Genomic DNA, 18,189 nt, shown 5'->3' on the forward strand with positions numbered 1-18,189 from the left:
ACGTAAATACAACATCCCGAAAGATCCGTTTCTCGTTCTCAAAGTGGTAATTCAATTCATCGAAATGTTGATCGGTGTCCCGGGGTCCCTTCTCGAAGTCGTCGTAGGCAATGCCTGCAGCTTGTAGGGCCGCAACTAGAGCGATTTCCTCGTTGTAGTCAAACGTGTTTCCACTAATTTGTATTTCTTTCAGCTTTGGTGCGGCCAATCGCAGAGTGGTAACGTTTAAATAGGGAATATCGTTTCTTTTGAGCGACAATATTTCGAGTGCGGGCAAATGTACATTGGTTAGATACAGAGTGATCAGATAGTTCGATGTTAAGTCCAGATACACCAGTGAGGGCGGTAACATAGAAAACTCGAAGTCAACAAAATGGTTTCTCCCAAGCCCCAAAGTGCTAAGTTTCGTCATGCGCCGGAAAACCTTCTCGTCGAGGGTGTCCAGTGAGTTGCCTTTCAGATATAGGGTCTCCAGGTTCACCAGTACACTTATGTTGTCGATATTTTCCAGATAAACGTTACCAGCCAGATCCAGATATCGTAGCGAGTATGCAGTTTCCACGTTACGCGGTTCTAGAGCAATCACCTTCTTAATTGAATTGCCGTTGAAGTCGCCGTACTCCAAATCCATCGGAATCTCTAACAGGCTCATTTGCGAAAACTGGATTTGTACTGCCCGCGGGTGGTTCAGTTCGGCATGCAGAACTCTATCGTATGCCAGAATTTCGTCACGGTCTGAAACCTTGTCCACTGGGTAATGCAACCGAACCTTACGTACCTCGTCCGGTACGATGAGCCGCGAATGGTTCTCTCCAGGTTTGTAAATAAAAGTGGCTACGGAACAGGCAAACAACTCCGAACCAGGGTCACAGTGATGCTCCCAAACTGTTTGATTTCCTTCGCCGGACACCAATGTAACGAAGTAGAACAAACTAGCGGTGAAATCTGTTCTTTAGTGACAATTAAATTCAAGCGAAACCTTCTGAGAGTACCTACATAAGCACTCTCCCCATGATTGGCGTTAAACTGGAGAATTCGCAAATCTCGGTTTCAAATAAACCACTTCACACTACGATTGCAAATAACAAACTGAATTATCTTCGCTAATGTGACCCTTGGCCGAGAGGAACAACATTGCTTCGCATTGGCTTTACTAGTGACGCCGGAGTTTCTTTTTATCACAATATTTCTACTTCTTTTCTGTTCACTACCCTTCATGATTTATGTTGGCTTATCGGAGCAACATTTCGGAGCACTTCTAGTCTTTATCAACCAGCGGCAGGATATAAGTCGCTCAAATCAACCAAAATAATTTAATGCTGTCTGCAGTAACGTCAAGTGTTTCTCTCAGTTTGATTGTGGCATTGCTGAAATTAGCCTCGCAATGGGATATTTCACAAAGTTAGCGCTCCGATAGTTTCCGTTATCCGTAGTTATCGTGTATTTGATTGAGTGGGCACTTTAATTAAGTTTGTGTTAGTATTTTCTTTGCTTACTTTTATTCACGTTTCGGAAATGTATGAATCTGTCGATAAATCAACAGGCACAACTAGTAGTTCTACACCAACAAAAACTTCCAAAACTCGGTTCGCTACCGTTTATTTGTATTATGCTTGCTCCGCCGGTTCTGGTGCGGTGGATTTTCTAGTTTTCCAAAAACGATACCCGACCCATGCAAAGAGGGCCAAGTTTACCACCGCCAGTGACCAGATGCACAACGCGTGTTGCACTTCCTGGCGCTGCCTGTCCTGATGGTCTCTGACACCGTCCCACTGAAATGAGCTTTGACCGCGTTCGTCGAAATCGTCGTACAGAATGGTCGAGTTTTGTAGTGCAGCCAACAGCACAGCAGTTACACGGGAGTCAAAATTATTTCTAGCAATCTGCAGTGACTTCAGGTTAGGTGCGGCCTTCCGTAAGGCGTATATATTCAATCTGGAGAGGTCATTCCTTTTCATCGATAACACTTCTAGGTTAGGTAGATACACATTGTCGAAATGTACTTCCGAAAGGCGGTTAGAACTGACTCCTAGGTATACCAGCTGTTGGTAATAATAGTCAAACACCGCGACCGTTCCGTATCTTGAAGTCCTTTATTATCGATCACGAAAGAAGCGACCCGAAAGAAGCGACTCAAAATTAGTCCGTCTGGTCCGGCGTTTCGCTTATCACTCCTGGTTCTTTCGTAATGCCAAGAGTGTCCCAGAGAGTGTCGACCGATGATCTCTCTCGCTCGTGAGTCGATCGGTGATCATCTCTCTTGGCTCGTATGCGGGTCTTCAGCTTGTTTGCAGCCTGGCATGCAAGCTAGCTGGCTGGCTGGCGGCTAGCTGGCTCTACCGATATCGGCGGCTGTCACTTTGTTGTTGTGATGTGTTGTGGCGGCTAGCTGGCTCTACCAATAGCCGCGGCTATTGGTAACACCAGCGATGGTGTAACCTGTTGCAAATCGAGGTTCGTTAGCCAGCAACCCGTCAGCACCAGGGTGCTTAGATTTGCAAAAAATTGGAACATTTGTGTGTCAAACGATTCTAAAGGATTATGCTGCAAGTTGAGGGTTTCCAGGTTCACCAGTGCGCTTAAGTTGGCAATGTCGTCTAAACGGTTTCGTGCCAGATCCAGATATCGTAGCGAGTATTTAGCGCCCGCTAGACGAGGTTTTGGAGCAATCACTTTTTCAATCTTGTTTGCCTGTAACTCGGCATATTCCAAATCCTTCGGAATCTCGATCGTGCGAATGTCACCTAAATTGATGTGTATCGCTCGTGGATGGTTCAATTCGGCATGCAGCACCTTATCGTATGCAAGAATTTTGACGCGTTCGCTTATGATCTTCTCCCACGGATAAAGTAGTCGAACTTTTCGTACTCCGTCCGGTACGATGAGTTGCGAATGGTTCTCCCCAGGACTGTAAATAAAAGAGGCCACGGAACATGCAAACACCTCCGAACCAGGATCACAGTGATGCTCCCAAACTGTGTGATTTCCATCGCCGGCCACCACCATTGCCACGAAGAACAACAACCTGCCAACGAAGTGGATTGATCAATTTGTCGCAATTGGATTTCATCAAGCGGATCGTAATACATACAAAGCTCTATCCATGGAGAGCGTCGATGGGAATCTTCGATGACTCAAAACTATACACTGGCCACTGCTCGCTACGGTTGCTTACAGCAGACTACTCTTTCTATGGTTCGCTCTTCGACATTTGGATCATATAAAATATGTATGATACGCACCAGAGTTTTCTTATCTTGCCTTCTTTCCCAGTGAGTTTGCGTTGCCTTGTCCGAACAATATGTAACGCACCACTTGAACATTTTTTATCTATCAACAAAAACACATGAACTCGAAACAACCAAAATAATCCAGAGGAGTCAGTGGCAATCGTCACTTCTACTTCTACTTCTACAACCATCATTGCCTTACTACTTTGGTAAAATGAAAAGATCATTGTGATCATCAAAGCACCATAGTGAGCCACATGCTCCCCAGCCCGTTTATTTTCTCACTTTTATCGTTTGTAATGTCCCAAAATTATAAGACTCTATTTTCCACTTTTACATCCATACAAGTAATCGTTCGCAAAGTTATCATGTAATAAGGCAGCCTTTCGCAGCGCTGCCATCAGATTAGCCGTCACATTACTGCAAAACATGTTGTTGGCAATTTGCAGGAGCTTTAGGTTTGGTGCGGCTACCCATAATGCGCCGATATCTAAACTGGTGAGCCTGTTATTTCTTGCCGATAGTAATTCCAAAGCCGGGAGGCTCGCGCTGTTGAAATCTAATTTGTCCATACCGTTTCCAGCGATACCCAACATCACCAGCGATGGTGGAAGGTGGGGCAAGTTTAGACTATTTAACCCACAACCCGCTAGCACCAGAGTCGTCAGCTTGCCCATGCGACGGAAAACGTTCTCGCCAATAGTTTCAATACGATTGTGTTCCAAATTAATGGTTTCCAGGTTCACCAGCTGGCTCAAACTGTCAATATTAGCGACCGCATTAAACGCTAGATTGAGAAAACGTAACAAATACTCAGTATCCGCATCGTCAGGCACTGGAACGATTACCTCTGCGATGCCATCGGCTTGGAAGTCGGCGTACTCCAAATCCACCGGAATCTCGATCGCTTGAAAATCGGCTGCAGTTATAAATATTGCTCGTGGGCGATTTAACGCCGCGTGTAGTACCGCATCGTATGTTGCGATTCCGTCACGGTTCTCTAGAACCTTGTCATTTGGATAAAGCAGTCGAACCTTCCGTACTGCGTCAGGTATGATGAGCCGCGAATGGTTCTCGCCAGGTTTGTAAATAAAATTTGCAAACGAGCAGGCGAATATCTCCGAACCAGGATCGCAACGATGCTCCCAAGCGACGTGGCTTCCATCGCCAAACACTAATGCCACAAAGCACACTAAACTGAGGACGAAACGATTGCTTAACAGACCATCTAATAGACTGAATCTTGTACATACTTTATCACTCTAGCCATCCAGGCACTTTAGTGCTCGTAATCGACTACCTCGAGCTTCGCTTGCAACTATGAAACTAACTTAAGCCATTTCGCCATTTGCCAGCCATTTTGCAGCTCTTAGGATTCCTTTTGTCCATATAATTTTGGTTTTTTCAAGAACGTTTTGGGTTGGCTTATCTCAAGTATTTTGGTGCAGTTTTTTATCTCTTTTGTTTTTCTCTGCCAGTAAAAGGATGGAAGTCACTCAGATCAGTGTATATATCAGCATGCCATTGAGCATAGGCCAAGGCAACGCCAAAGCGGACAACAAGTCCGCAGTTTCCTTAATGTCGGCGAAAATTATGTCTGATAAGGTTGCAGTACTAGTGCTGGTGCAAAGTCTGGTCTTGTCTACGGAAGCACGAAGGCTTATCAAACGGCGCTGTATGCACTCCAACTCAGTCACCATCAGTAGCTTGAATAGAATGCTCAACTCGGTCGTGGTCGACTTGAAATTTTCCTCGCAATGGGATACTTCACAAAGTGAGCGCCCTGATAGTTTCCACATCATTTCTGGATGATAACTTAATTCTTTTGTGTGCCATCTGCCTTGCAGTGTTCTAAACGTGATCTTTCTGACGACTGCGCTCAGTTGCTGTAGTGCGAATCATGCACGACAGTGCATCAGTGGATCGGAAGCATTTGTCTGCGCTCTTTATCAATTCAAGTACGAGCCGGGTCAGGATATTCCACTGTTCGATCTGCAGCCCGGTACAAAAGCAGTTGAGTTCGTAAAACCATTCTACACGCCGGAGGAACAATCAATCACTGTCTACGATGCTGTACTTCATCGTCAACTAGGAATGCCGTTAGCTGTCGGGATCACTAACTCCATGCTGAGCGTGCTTGAAATGCCACCTAATCTGCAATACGGTGACTTTGCCAACAACCGATTGTCAAGAATCGATGTTGATTCGGGTCAATCTTATGCTATGCGCTATCTTAATTTGAACGGCAACTATGAACTAAACCCTGCCAACATTAGCCACTTTGTGGAACTCGAAACGCTGCACATGTCAAATAGCGATTGGAAAACATTACCAGCGGGATTGTTCTCCACGATGACCCGGCTGCAGCATCTCACTATCTCCGGTAACCGTCTTAAAGAAATCGAGTTTAAGACTCTCCCTGGTAGTCTGACGCTGTTACGGATGGATCGAAATAGTCTAGCAAAGCTAAACTTTGAAGATGTTCGCTTCCCGCAACTGGAAGACTTGAACGTACAACGAAACGAGCTCACAGTGCTGAACATAACTGCTCTTGTGGAGCGTTCGCCGAAGTTGAAGTTGTTTTCTATCGGTCACAACCCAATAAGCTTCGAAAAGTTGGACCACATTGTGAGCGTACTGAATCGCCACAACATTGCGTACTACCGCATGGAACATCCTGAAGACTGGACGTGTTCGGAATCGGAGGTTAGAATACGTGGCATTTGTATTCCCAAGGACAGCATCAAGCCTGGTTGGGGTGAATGGTTAACACAAATATTCTTCTTCTGCCTGGTGCCGTTGGTGCTGTTTGGAGCAGCTCTGTCCGGATGGCATTTGTGGCGAAAGTTTCAGCGGAAGTAGGGCTTAGCTCAACAACAATCGAGTCGAGTTCTTCTTCGCAGATTCACACAAGGAAAATTGATAAATCAAAATAAAACAAATAAACAACAGAATACCAAAAGATACCGAATCTGCCTGCATCGCTGCAGTCGCTCCGTAGCAAACGAGATCTACGTCGTCGCATTTATCCTTCTGGACGACCTAAAAAGACTACTAGCTAATGACATTACCTGGCCACCGGCCACCGCAACACCTTTTACGATTATTTTTAAAATTTTGCATCCGAAAAAAAATCTCGTCACTTGTCCAACTAAATCGATGAATTGAATAATTTTGAAATGTAAATTTTATTGTTACATTTTCTATCTATTTAATGGGGCATCCTCCATAACATAATCTTGATTGCTAAACTTCGAAACCTATCAAACAAATTGCACAGTTTATGTCTAAATAACCCCAAAGAGTTGAAATGTCGTCGATCACTGTCGCGCCGTTTGAACTGTGGCCACTTTCCTCGCCTGCCAAATGCGATGGCCCACCCATATGACGAGGCCTAAATTTACTGCCGCGGTCACCAAGGCAAATAGAACATCACGCAGGATGTGACTTTCGACTTCTAGATGGTGTTTTAAATCGTTGAGATATTTGTCGGTGTTCGGTAGCCCCTTTTCGAAATCATCGTACCTAATGCCTGCATCCTGCAGGGCTGCTACCAGAGCGTTCTCCACGATGTAATTGAAATTATTTCCCACAATATGTAATGCCTTTAGATTGGGTAGGGCCAATCGTAACCCACTGACGTTCAAATTGGAAAACCTATTTCCTTTCAGCGACAGAATTTCGAGCTTGGGCAAATGTGCTTTGCTAAGGTTTAGATTCGTCATTCGATAGTTCCCTGTGAGATCAAGATTCACCAGCGAAAGTGGTAACAGCGATAATTGAAGTTGTATGAAATTATTTCTTGCTAGCCACAAAGTGTGAAGCTTTGTCATGCGCTGGAAAATCTTCTCGTCGAAAGTTTCCAGTGAATTGGAATGTAGACTTAGTGTCTCAAGGTTCACCAGGACGCTTATGCTGCCAATATTTTCTAGATTACCATTATTCGCTAGATCCAGATAGCGTAGCGAGTATTCAGCGTCCACTTCATGCGGTTCAGGAGCAATCATTTTTTTAATTGGATTGCCTTTGAAGTCGGCGTACTCCAAATCCATCGGAATCTCTAGCACACTAATTCGCGAAAATCGAATTCTGACTGCTCGTGGATGGTCCAGTTCGGCATGCAGCACCCTATCGTATGCCAGAATTTTGTCACGCGCTAGGAGCTTGTCCCACGGAAAAAGCAGTCGAACCTTTCGTAGCCCGTCCGGTACGATGAGCCGCGAATGGTTCTCTCCAGGTTTGTAAGTAAAAGTGGCCACGGAACAGGCAAACAACTCCGAACCAGGATCACAGTGATGCTCCCAAACTGTTTGATTTCCTTCGCCGGACACCAATGTAACGAAGTAGAACAAACTAAAGGGGAAATCTGCTCTTTAGTGTCAATTGAATTCAAACGAAACCTTCTGAGAGTACCTACATAAGCACTCTCCCCATGATTGGCGTTGAACTGGAGAATTCGTACATCGCGGTTTCAAATAAACCACTTCACACTACGCTTGCAAATAACAAACTGAGTTATCTTCGCTTATGTGACCCTTGAGCGAGAGGAACAACATTGCTTCGCATTGGCTGTACTAGTGACGCCGGAGTTTCTTTTTATCACAATATTTCTACTTCTTTTCTGTTCACTACCCTTCACGATTTATGTTGCCTTATCGGAGCAGTATTTCGGAGCACTTCTAGTCTTTATCAACCAGCGGCAGGATATAAGTCGCTCAAATCAACCAAAATAATTTAATGCTGTCTGCAGTAACGTCAAGTGTTTCTCTCAGTTTGATTGTGGCCTTGCTGAAATTAGCCTCGCAATGGGATATTTCACAAAGTTAGCGACCACGTTAGTTTCCACATCGATTCCGGAGCATAATGTATTTCTTTTGCGTACCATCTGCCTTGCAGTGTTCTAAACGTGGTCTTTCTGACGACTGCACTCGGTTGCTGCAGTGCGAATCATGCACGACGGTGCGTCGGTGGATCGGAAGCATTTGTCTGCACACTTCATCAATTCAAGTACGAGCCGGGAGAGGACATACCACTGTTCGAGCTGCATCCGGACACGAAAGAAGTTCGGTTCGTGATGCCATTTTACAAGCCGAGGACAGAATCAATCATCTTTTACGATGCGCTGCTACATCGTCAGCTCGAGATGCCGATAGCGGTTGAGATTACCTATTCCATGATGACTTCACTTGAAATGCCGCGTAACTTGCAATACGGTGATTTTGCCAGCAACCAATTGTCGGGAGTCGTTATCGATCCGAGTCAGTCTTATGCTCTCCGTTACCTCGACTTAAATGGTAACTATGGACTAAACCCCAAGAACATTAGCCATTTTGCAGCACTGGAAACGCTGCACCTGTCCAGTTGTCGATTTCAGTCAATACCAGCAGGACTATTTGCCAAGATGACCCGTTTGCAGCATCTTACTGTCTCCAGCAATGGCCTCCATGAACTCGATCTGAAGACTCTCCCTGGTAGTCTGACGCTGTTACGGATGGATCGAAATAGTCTAGCAAAGCTAAACTTTGAAGATGTTCGCTTCCCGCAACTGGAAGACTTGAACGTACAACGGAACGAGCTCACAGTGCTGAACATAACTGCTCTTGTGGAGCGATCGCCAAAACTTAAGTTGTTTTCCATCGGTCACAACCCGATAAGCCTCGAAAAGCTGGAACAGATTGTGAGCGTACTGAATCGCCACAACATTGCGTACTACAGCATGGAAAATCCTGAAGACTGGACGTGTTCGGAATCGGAGGTTAGAATACACTATGTTTGTATTCCCAAGGACAGCATCAAGCCTGGTTGGGGTGAATGGTTAACACAAATATTCTTCTTCTGCCTGGTGCCGTTGGTGCTGTTTGGAGCAGCTGTGTCCGCATGGTTTTTGTGGCGAAAGCTTCAAACGAAGTAGTGTTTCCGTTGGCATTGATCTTAAAGACATCTTCAGTGCAGGGGTTGCCTCGCAAGGAAAAGTATCGTTACCTTTGAGCTAAAACAACTACTGACGCATCTGATATATTGTTAAGTACAATAAAAATAGCTGCGAAAGAAGATGTTGCTCTATGTAAGACCTGTTATTATACCTACGTGAAGTTTCAGGTTTACATGAGTATTTTATTGAGTTTTCATCGATTGTGTAGTGGACTCGGAAAATGCACAAATATGTACATGATTAAGAGAAGCTAAGCCAGGCTCCTACCGTTCGAGCACCGATTAGAGCAGCGATCGAAACAAGTCCATTTCGTCAGGTCCCGAAACCTGTTGCACGAGAGTTCCAAACAGTGAAGATCTTAGGATTTCAGAGTCTCCGTTTCGATTTTAGTGCTGAAGAAACCTTTCCGATGCTCTATCGAAATCACCACGTCGTGTGGAAAACCAAAATGGCCACACCAAATCGACGCAGGACATTAATGCGTTCTAGAAGGGTGTTTGCAGAGACTCCATAACTCGAATGCTCTCTCGATGCTAGTCGAGGGCAGCGACCGTTAAGTACGTACCAGTATCCCACTTTCGTGTGGGACAGTATCTAACTATCGTAGAGAGTTTATTTCAACACTGTTAATTTATCACAATCGAATTTATGTATCGCACCGTATTCTACAAAACACTAGACTTCATGCCTCATTGCTGTAGAGTATCGATACCTCCAGCATTAGTACCGCATTTGATGCCAAACCCAGCGAACACTAAGTACAAACACACCGACCACTACGACCGCGATCAGGAGCAGGACGATCGCTTTCGTAAATGAGCGGGATGCAAGCAACGACTCATCGAAACATACACGCTCGACCTCATATTCGCCAGCGTCACAATAGTTGATGGAGTTCGGTTCTGGATCACCCGCGGGTGTGTAGTACGTAACATTGTGGCCCCGAAGTTCGGCAATAATTCGTTCGGCTTCCGCTTTCGAGAATAGGTTGAATTCAATCGTGACCAGCTCGAGGGACGGTGCGGCCGCCAGCATCGCCTTCACATCGAGCGACACCAGATTGTTGCTCTCGATGTCCAGCATCCGCAGGACGCGCATCGAAACACCGGCGAACTCCAGCTCCGTCAGCTCATTCCGAAATATGCTCAAGAACGTCAAACTTTTTGGCAGCATCTTCAGGTCGATCTGAACGATCGAATTAGACCCAACGTACAGCACCGAGAGGTTACGCATACTGGCAAACGTTTCCGGAACGAGCGTCGCAATCTGGTTCTCCTCCAGATTCAGGGTCTGAAGCTGCACCAGCACGCTGAGGTTCTTCAACTCCGACAAACTGTTGTGCGACACATCCAGATAGCGTAGATCGTACGTCATTTTGCGATCGGTTTCTATTGTGTTGATGTTGTTGCTGAAGAAATCGCCCACTTGAAGGTTCGGTGGGATCACCACACTCTGCAGGTAGCAGTTAAAAATCATCACCGAGGTCGGCCTACGGAATACGGTCTCGTGAAGCGTCGCATCGTAAACGCTGAACTCCGCTTTTCGTTTGGAGTAGTTCCGCTGGTAGTAAACTTGAATGCTGTTGACACTGTTCGAAAGGTTCACCACCGGCAGCGGTTGCAGCCCTTCGCTGTACACAAAATTGGTGATTCTGCATAAAGTCGGACCCGTTCCTGGTTCACACTGGTACACGAGGGCGGATGAAGTCGAAACAACGGCCAGGAGCAACAGGAAACAACTACAAATCGAACAGTTAACCAGTCTTCCAAGACCACTCGAGAGGTTCTTCCAGCTTACCTTCCGTAGTTCCTCATACTTGTTTTAATTGCAATGATCAGACAGGTTTGAAGGCGGGCGAAACAGATCTTGACTCCAGTAACGACTTGAAGCCTCTGCCTACATGGGCGCTACATGTCGCTGATAAGAACCAACCGGCCGGTTTAAAGATCAGTCGACGTAAGCGTTTGGCGTAAATTGTCGTTGCCCCGGCTTGATAGTTGGTCCATTGCAAGGCGGCGTTATCAAAAGCCTTTAGTATGGAACATTCCGTGTATATAAACGCTACACAACCACCGGGAAACAACACATCGACAATCTGGCACAGTAGATGAGCATCGCAGTCGACCTCAAATATCTGGCACAACGGGCAGAGCGCCGATAGCTCAATCGTAAAACTGAAGAATTGCAAAAAGCTATAAATATAACTATTCAAGGCCATATTTTTGCCCAATTCTTTATTTATAGTGAAAATAGAGTAGATCATTTGGTCATGACCCTCTGACGGTTCTGTGCTGGATTCAGGATACAGCACGTGGGTCAACCGGGCTAGTTTCGAGCCAGAGCCCAATGTACTGCTGAATGCTGATCTTGATTGCGACTAGTTCAGGCGAATCGCCCTCGTCGATCGAGTAAATTTCCGAATAGGCAAACGCAAGCGGCACAACGTACGCATAACTGAACGTGTTGCTGTAGTTCGTGATCGATACCAAGCGATTGGAGTCGAACTCGCCGTTACTAAACATCACGTTCGTCGACCTTGGATCCTGCCCACCGTAGTGCAGGTTCGTCAAGCGCACCCCATCGTAGATGACGGCATCGGTGACCCAGTCACCGAACAGGGCCCGGCACGCCTCGAGGAAGAAGTGCATCGTCACACGGTCCCCGAAGGGCTGGCTATCGTCGTCGGTCGTCCGGAACCAGCCGAACTCGGTACACACCTGGTACTGGGTCTGACGCAGTCCGAGGACGGCATTTTCCGCCGCGCCGGGCTCAAGTACCTGGCCCGCGGCCATGTTTGTGTCGAAATCAAACGGATTGCAGGGCAACGTGGCATAGTACACACTCAGCCAGCTCGCCAGGCCCCCAAGAGCGGTCGTTTCCGAGGAGTTCACCATACTCTCGCACAGCTCGCCGATGCGCGTAGTGTTCTGCTCCGCGAACACTGCCTCTTGAATGGCCAGCTTCAGGTGGAAGAACAGCGTCTCCTGGTCCAGCAGGTTATCCGGCTCGATCGGTTCGCAGGTGTTGAGCAGCGTCGTTACCGTCTCGTCCCATCCGGCATCGATCAAATACTGGGCCGTGCGGAACGCTACCCACAGCGTGTTGTAACACTCGTCACCGCCGAACCGACGGATGAGCTCGCTAACATCGGCCGCATGCTCCTGAAAATCGAAACTGGCCAGCACCGTCGCTCCGGCACCCCAGGCACCGCTGACGATGTTCGGGAAACGTTGACGGGCCCACGTGGCCAGAGCACCGCCGTATCCCGTGCCCATCAGGACCACCCTGGCATCCGGATCTTGGACCACCTCGCGGCGCAAGTGATCGATCCATTCGATCAAATCCGTCAGCACCTGCTCGCTGTGCAGGAAGCGCAGGTTCTCGGTCGAGTAGTCACTGAAACATCCGAAACGGTACTCTAAACTCCCTCGACGCTTGCGGTATTACTTGAACCAGTACTTACGCCACAGGAGAGCTGCCACCGTAGTACCGGTGCTCGTTAGTAAATAGCCAAGCACCAGTCTGGGCCGCCGTATCGTACAGCAGGCCATGCTCGATGTAGTACGTCGATAGCTGGAAGTTTCCACCGACGAAGATGAAAATCGGTCCGCCGGGCTGGTAGAACTCGTCGTTCGAGTAGTAGCTGAATTCGAACGTGTCCCGATTCTGGGGATCAAAGTGATCGATCCGAGTGCGGAAGCGAGCCCCAATTACGCGACTATTTTTCGGTGGATCGTAGTACGCCTCCGGTATGGTCGGCTGAGCCAGGTGTCCCTGCAGCCCCTTCAGGGCACGAGTATTTTTCTGAATCTCCAGCCCGCTGGCCACCAGTGCCAGCAGGGCTAACGCGAATACGAACGACTTCCAGAATGCCATTCTGGCCAACTAATGCGTGCCGTGGCTGTACCGGTACCGGTATTTAATGAGACCATGAGACCCGGAAAGTTGTAGGATGCCGCCACCGATTGCAGACAACACTGTCCGCTCATCGTTTGATTGGGGGCCATAATTCGCTGACCATTCGCGCCAGAGATGGTCGGGGTGATAAAGTCAAAATTAAAGCCAATGTCCGACCGTGGATGGTATTGTTGAGGACACCGAATTCATGACATTGCTTTGGTTCGGCAATCCAAAGCCAGCGATATCGATAGCGCCTATCTATCTTCCGGTTTGTACAGATGAAGCAATGCCTATAGGAGTAGCAATGACGCCAACAGGTATGAACTCTGGCTTGCTGTTTGTTCTATCATCAAAACGTCTATTACTCATCAAAGGGTTATTCTGACGCCAGCGCTAGAGGAACAGACTGAATCGTATCTGCAAGTCGTATGAGGATAAGAACGAATTGAAATGTATAATCCTACTCAATCGTGGTCATGCTCAACCTGATGCTTCGCACCATATGTTTACTATTTGGTATTACAGATGAGAAGCCCGGAATTGGTTTTACTATTTTTTACCGACATCAAGAAAAGCATCCACTAGGCTTGTGTATGCATGATTTTCCTCTTTGCTTTCGACTCATGTCTAAACGAGAGACTAAAATGTGTGTCGAAAATGTTCTATCAAAATCGAGAACAAAAATGTAGCACCTTGTAATGGCTTAGCCACAATCATATGTTCGTTTGGTTTTCTTTAGATTTCGCCTGAAAGGTATGCAAACCTGATTCGCGTTGAGACCTTGATACGGTTATCAGGACGCTTTGACTCGAACCTCGATGATTTTGTCAACTGCTGATCAAAGGATTAGTGCACGCGTGTCTTTATCGCGCCCAAGTCCAATTACACATTCTCCGCTCTGATGATACGGAATTGTAAATTAATTTGCCGATTAAGACCACCAACCGGCCACCGTATCGGCATTCGATAATACCGCCACCTGGCTATCACTGCTATTCCTGAGCACGCCCGGAAGGAATGGCCCCGTTTCGACCGGTAAACGGATTTTTCGTGCATCAAAAAATCAAATCCACACACATACTGCTTGGACCAATTGTGCATGACACACATACCTCCAACAAATCGGAAATCCTCGATACGGATACGGGATTATCGCGATCTTACGATACCTCAATGGCCGGCTAATCTTGCTGCTGCAAGGTAAAGGTATAAAAGCTGCTGCCGTCACCCGATTGCTTGATGCCCAGAGTGGTGCCTACGGTGCAGTGCAGTTTGTTCTCAGTATAGTGTTTCGTGTTTTACAAGTCTGCAATGAAGACTGTGCTAGTGGCGGTGGTAGTGGCGTTGGCCACCCTGCAGTGCACCGGAGTTGAGGGTATGTTGCGTGAAGCATGGTTCGAGACGCGGGTCGATCACTTCAACGCCCGGAACCAGGACACGTTCGGTATGCGGTACTACATCAACGATGAGCACGCTTACGCCCGCGGTCCCATACTGATTGTGGTCGGTGGAACGCAAGCCATCCAGACGCGACACATCACCGAGGGATTGTTCTATGACATTGCCTATCTCGAGGGAGCCTATCTGTTCGCGAACGAACTCCGTTACTTTGGCCAAAGCCTGCCGGTCGAGTAAGGAACCTCTTCCAACTCTAAAAGAGATATTTGTTTAATACGTTTATGTTTTTCGGTGTGACTACTTCCAGTGATGCGTCGGTGGAAAACATGGACTTCCTCAATTCCGACCAAGCGTTGGTCGATCTGGCCGAATGGATAGCGTACTTGAAGCAGAACTTTGTGAGCAATCCGAACGCTAAGGTAATTCTGATGGGCAGTGGGTCTGGTGGTACGCTAGCGACGCGGTTCCGCCAAAAGTACCCACACCTGGCCAATGGTGTCTGGGTGTCCAGTGGGCCGATCGAGGCCGACTTTGCGTTCGTCGGCTACAACGAGCTCCTCGGTGAGAGTATACGCCAGTACGGCAGCGATGCGTGCTACAACACCATTTGGACTGGATTCCGGGTTGCACAGAACATGATCACCCTTGGGTTCTCCGATCTGCTTTCGACCGGGTTTCACCTGTGCGACCCGCTCGACACGGACGCCGAGCTGGACGTGACCGCGTTCCTGCTCGGTTTGCGCGATGACGTTGAGTTCGAGATGCTGCATCTGCGCAACACAAATTCAATTCGGGAGATGTGCGAGGAGCTGGTCCAGGAACGGAACACCAGCCTTGACGCCCTGTTCGACTGGTTTGCTCGGGAGCACCAATTCGAGCAGTGTGTCCACTTAAACTTCGAGTCGTACATGGAACGATTCGTCGAAACCGATTTCAACACCGCAAATCTACAGGCGGGCCATCGCCAACGGCTGTACCTGCAGTGCACGGAGGATGGTTTCTTCCCGACGACGGATCAATCGGAAGAGCAACCGTTCGGCAATCAGATCGGCACGTCCTTCTTCGTGGCAATGTGTCAGCACGCTTTCGGCGAGTGGATAACTGAGGATATCATCGTGCGCCAAATTCGCTCTACGAATGCTCGTTTCGGTGGACGTCAGCCTGCCATCGAGAGAGCCCACTTCACCAACGGAGGTGTTGACCCGTACCGTGTCGTCAGTCCGCTGGAAGATTTGAATGCGAACACTCCGGCTACCCTAATACCTCACGTGTTCGACTCGGCCGACCTGGAATCGATCGACTACGAGCACGACTCGGCGGAGCTGATCGCGGCTAAGGAGCGGACAAGGACGCTCATCGACATCTGGATATACGCGGATTTTGAACCGATAACGAAGCACGAAGCATAAACGCAGTTTGAGTTGATAATAAAGATAGGAGCTTTGTACTAAAAGCCTGGCTGCCGAAATCAATTTCCGTTTCTGCCTAACTGTGCGAGAATTCGTTTGAGAAGCGAATGCGAAACCACGTGGCAAGGGCACTCCCCCAGAGGGGGTTTAACCGTGGGCACCATATCTGTTGCTCTTATGGCTCCGATAGGAGGTTGATAATTGTGAGCGAAGGATGGGGCGTTGATAAAAACCGTTTAGAAAGATTGCCTTTATGTAATCAATCCACGAATGAGTGTATGTCGAAATCATTTCTTATTGGATGCTAGATTAATGGTTATTATCGGCCGGAAGCCGTCAGAAACGTAACATGAAAGATGTGCTGTGTTGAAGCACATTGCATAAAGGTTATCTTAAAGTAAACAAAGATCAAAAAAGGATTCAGTAAGCATATCGATCGACATTTACTCACCGTTGCATTCGAAAGTAAATACTTATTAACTTGCATTCATAAACCGTTTCATTTTTATTGAATTGGATCGATATTACAATGGGTACGCACGAGAAAAGCCTTCTTCGATCATCAAACATCGTTTCCCGCCCTCCCGGAAAACGCATGGTTACGCACCGGTTACAACCGTTGCTAAGAGCTGCAAACAAAGTAGCGTAGTCCGGGTGTTGTAGTTACCGATAAAAGCCTATCGGAAGCACTTCGAACAGTTTCGAGCCATTTATAGTGACGTAAAATTGTTGCCTCAATTACTTTGACCAAAAAATTAAGCATGTCCTTCGAGGTAACATCCGCTCAGTGATTTCGGTTTTCGTACACAAAATCAACCCTTGTTCCTGTTTCTATCCACGCAGCAAGATCGTCGTAGTATCTACGAGCGGCGCCGGAACATTCTTTACCTAATGGCCAACTACCTTGGCTCGATGGGTTTACATCAAACCCGCCAAGCGCTCGTCGACGAAACGCACCTAACGTCCGAGTTTGAGGTATGCGACAACATCGATCTGGACACCATCTATCAGGACTTTTGCAGTTATTTCTTGCTCAAATTTGGCAAACAGCCACGGATCGTCAAACGTACCGAGTCCAACGGTTCACTGCCTTCGGTGCCACTGCAAGCGCGAAAGTATTCCGGTGCCCGACGTAAGCCCGCGCCGAACGGAGCGAAAGCAGAAGGCAAAGATTCACTGCTTGCTCTTACCCACGGTGATGAGCTGCAAGCGCTTCGAATAACTCCTTGTGTGGTTTCCCAAGTGGCTGAACCGGGACATTCACACGACGCACCCACCACCGTTCCTTTTGCCAATCCAAAGCTACTCGTGCGGCTACAGGATCACTTCACTAGCGAGTGGAAAGACCTGGCGGAGGAAGTGTGCCGCGACCTGATCCGCAAAGATCTTCGTCAGCGCTGGCAGCACGTGAAAGGTCTCGAGGGGCCCATTAAGGTTCTGAAGGAGAGTGTCATCGCGCCGCTGGAACACCCGGAGCTGTTCGTCGGGTTGGCACAACCGTGGCGTTGCGTTCTACTGCACGGGGCACCCGGTACGGGAAAAACTCTCCTCGCCCGGACGCTCTGCTCGGAGACTCGCGAATCGGTCACCTTCTTCAGCACGACAGCCAGCACACTCATATCGAAGTGGCGTGGTGAATCGGAAAAGCTTATCCGCGTGCTGTACGAGGTGGCCAGATTCTACGCACCGTCCATCATTTTCGTCGACGAGTTTGATAGTCTGGCATCGCGGCGCGATACGATCCGCGAGCACGAGGCTTCGAAGCGGTTCAAAAACGAGTTCCTGGCCCTCATCGATGGTCTCGAGGGCGGCGACAGTGGCGCCAGTGCGACAGCGGACGGTCGCGAACGGGTATTTTTGCTGGCCAGCACCAACCTGCCGTGGGAAATTGATCCGGCGTTTCTGCGTCGCTTTGAGCGTAAAATATTGGTAGACCTCCCTGCGGTCGACGGACGCAAGGAACTGATCGAACATCTGCTGCCCACGGTACGATCGTGGCCCGAGCAGGAACTCCAGCAAATCCTGTCCCTGTCGACCGGTTGGACCGGTGATGAAGTACGGTTGGCCTGCAAGGAGGCCTCGATGATGTTACTGAGGGAGAGGATGAGTGATTCCCGGCAACCGCCAGTGAAGGCCACGGTCGATCCGGAGGAGCTGCACTTTTCGATGCTCCGCAAAGCGTTCGAACAGTTGCGCCCGGGTTGTGTGGAACTGGCACAGAAGCATCGCGACTGGAACGAGCGCTACGGAACGCAGCTTATCGATTGAAACCACCGAAACGGAGCGAGAAATCATTTTTGCATTAGCCAAAACGAGTGTT

General features: G+C 48.1%; 7 protein-coding genes across 7 annotated transcripts; 4 read left to right on the top strand and 3 right to left on the bottom strand.

Annotated features, from left to right (window-relative positions):
* Nucleotides 1-1,600: 1,600 nt before the first annotated feature.
* Nucleotides 1,601-3,147, bottom strand: LOC128269811 (uncharacterized). Its single transcript, XM_053007215.1, has 3 exons — nucleotides 3,092-3,147; nucleotides 2,440-3,025; nucleotides 1,601-2,042 (listed from the first exon to the last, which is right to left on the bottom strand). Exons 1-3 carry the CDS (start codon nucleotides 3,103-3,105, stop codon nucleotides 1,608-1,610), a joined length of 1,035 nt encoding a protein of 344 aa, XP_052863175.1. The 5' UTR covers nucleotides 3,106-3,147; the 3' UTR covers nucleotides 1,601-1,607.
* A 1,768-nt stretch (nucleotides 3,148-4,915) lies between these two features.
* On the top strand, nucleotides 4,916-6,141 carry LOC128273524 (leucine-rich repeat-containing protein 57-like). The gene is made up of 2 exons (XM_053011504.1): nucleotides 4,916-5,004; nucleotides 5,078-6,141. The coding sequence occupies exons 1-2, from the start codon at nucleotides 4,988-4,990 to the stop codon at nucleotides 6,090-6,092; spliced, it is 1,032 nt and encodes a 343-aa protein (XP_052867464.1). The 5' UTR covers nucleotides 4,916-4,987; the 3' UTR covers nucleotides 6,093-6,141.
* A 1,894-nt stretch (nucleotides 6,142-8,035) lies between these two features.
* LOC128269812 (uncharacterized) lies at nucleotides 8,036-9,141 on the top strand. The gene is made up of 2 exons (XM_053007216.1): nucleotides 8,036-8,052; nucleotides 8,127-9,141. Exons 1-2 carry the CDS (start codon nucleotides 8,036-8,038, stop codon nucleotides 9,139-9,141), a joined length of 1,032 nt encoding a protein of 343 aa, XP_052863176.1.
* A 569-nt stretch (nucleotides 9,142-9,710) lies between these two features.
* LOC128273327 (uncharacterized) lies at nucleotides 9,711-11,032 on the bottom strand. Its single transcript, XM_053011268.1, has 2 exons — nucleotides 10,960-11,032; nucleotides 9,711-10,900 (listed from the first exon to the last, which is right to left on the bottom strand). The coding sequence occupies exons 1-2, from the start codon at nucleotides 10,974-10,976 to the stop codon at nucleotides 9,883-9,885; spliced, it is 1,035 nt and encodes a 344-aa protein (XP_052867228.1). The 5' UTR covers nucleotides 10,977-11,032; the 3' UTR covers nucleotides 9,711-9,882.
* A 427-nt stretch (nucleotides 11,033-11,459) lies between these two features.
* Nucleotides 11,460-13,038, bottom strand: LOC128269814 (putative serine protease K12H4.7). Its single transcript, XM_053007217.1, has 2 exons — nucleotides 12,626-13,038; nucleotides 11,460-12,558 (listed from the first exon to the last, which is right to left on the bottom strand). The coding sequence occupies exons 1-2, from the start codon at nucleotides 13,036-13,038 to the stop codon at nucleotides 11,460-11,462; spliced, it is 1,512 nt and encodes a 503-aa protein (XP_052863177.1).
* Nucleotides 13,039-14,373: 1,335 nt separating this feature from the next.
* Nucleotides 14,374-15,869, top strand: LOC128269815 (thymus-specific serine protease-like). Its single transcript, XM_053007218.1, has 2 exons — nucleotides 14,374-14,693; nucleotides 14,768-15,869. Exons 1-2 carry the CDS (start codon nucleotides 14,374-14,376, stop codon nucleotides 15,867-15,869), a joined length of 1,422 nt encoding a protein of 473 aa, XP_052863178.1.
* A 312-nt stretch (nucleotides 15,870-16,181) lies between these two features.
* On the top strand, nucleotides 16,182-18,137 carry LOC128269816 (katanin p60 ATPase-containing subunit A-like 2). The gene is made up of 2 exons (XM_053007219.1): nucleotides 16,182-16,213; nucleotides 16,658-18,137. The coding sequence occupies exons 1-2, from the start codon at nucleotides 16,182-16,184 to the stop codon at nucleotides 18,135-18,137; spliced, it is 1,512 nt and encodes a 503-aa protein (XP_052863179.1).
* Nucleotides 18,138-18,189: the final 52 nt, after the last annotated feature.

The sequence above is a fragment of the Anopheles cruzii genome, chromosome 3 (assembly GCF_943734635.1).
Source record: "Anopheles cruzii chromosome 3, idAnoCruzAS_RS32_06, whole genome shotgun sequence".
NCBI lineage: Eukaryota > Metazoa > Arthropoda > Insecta > Diptera > Culicidae > Anopheles > Anopheles cruzii.

Bases quoted from the DNA above. Each gene is read 5' to 3' on its own strand.
- LOC128269811 (XM_053007215.1), bottom strand. The intron at 2,043-2,439 runs GTTACACCATCG...TATTACCAACAG, and splicing joins CGAACCTCGATTTGCAACAG to CTGGTATACCTAGGAGTCAG.
- LOC128269814 (XM_053007217.1), bottom strand. From the start codon at position 13,038: ATGGCATTCTGGAAGTCGTTCGTATTCGCGTTAGCCCTGCTGGCACTG. The intron at 12,559-12,625 runs GTAAGTACTGGT...CGGATGTTTCAG, and splicing joins GGTGGCAGCTCTCCTGTGGC to TGACTACTCGACCGAGAACC.
- LOC128269815 (XM_053007218.1), top strand. From the start codon at position 14,374: ATGAAGACTGTGCTAGTGGCGGTGGTAGTGGCGTTGGCCACCCTGCAG. The intron at 14,694-14,767 runs GTAAGGAACCTC...GACTACTTCCAG, and splicing joins GGCCAAAGCCTGCCGGTCGA to TGATGCGTCGGTGGAAAACA.
- LOC128269816 (XM_053007219.1), top strand. From the start codon at position 16,182: ATGGTTATTATCGGCCGGAAGCCGTCAGAAAC. The intron at 16,214-16,657 runs GTAACATGAAAG...ACATCCGCTCAG, and splicing joins GGCCGGAAGCCGTCAGAAAC to TGATTTCGGTTTTCGTACAC.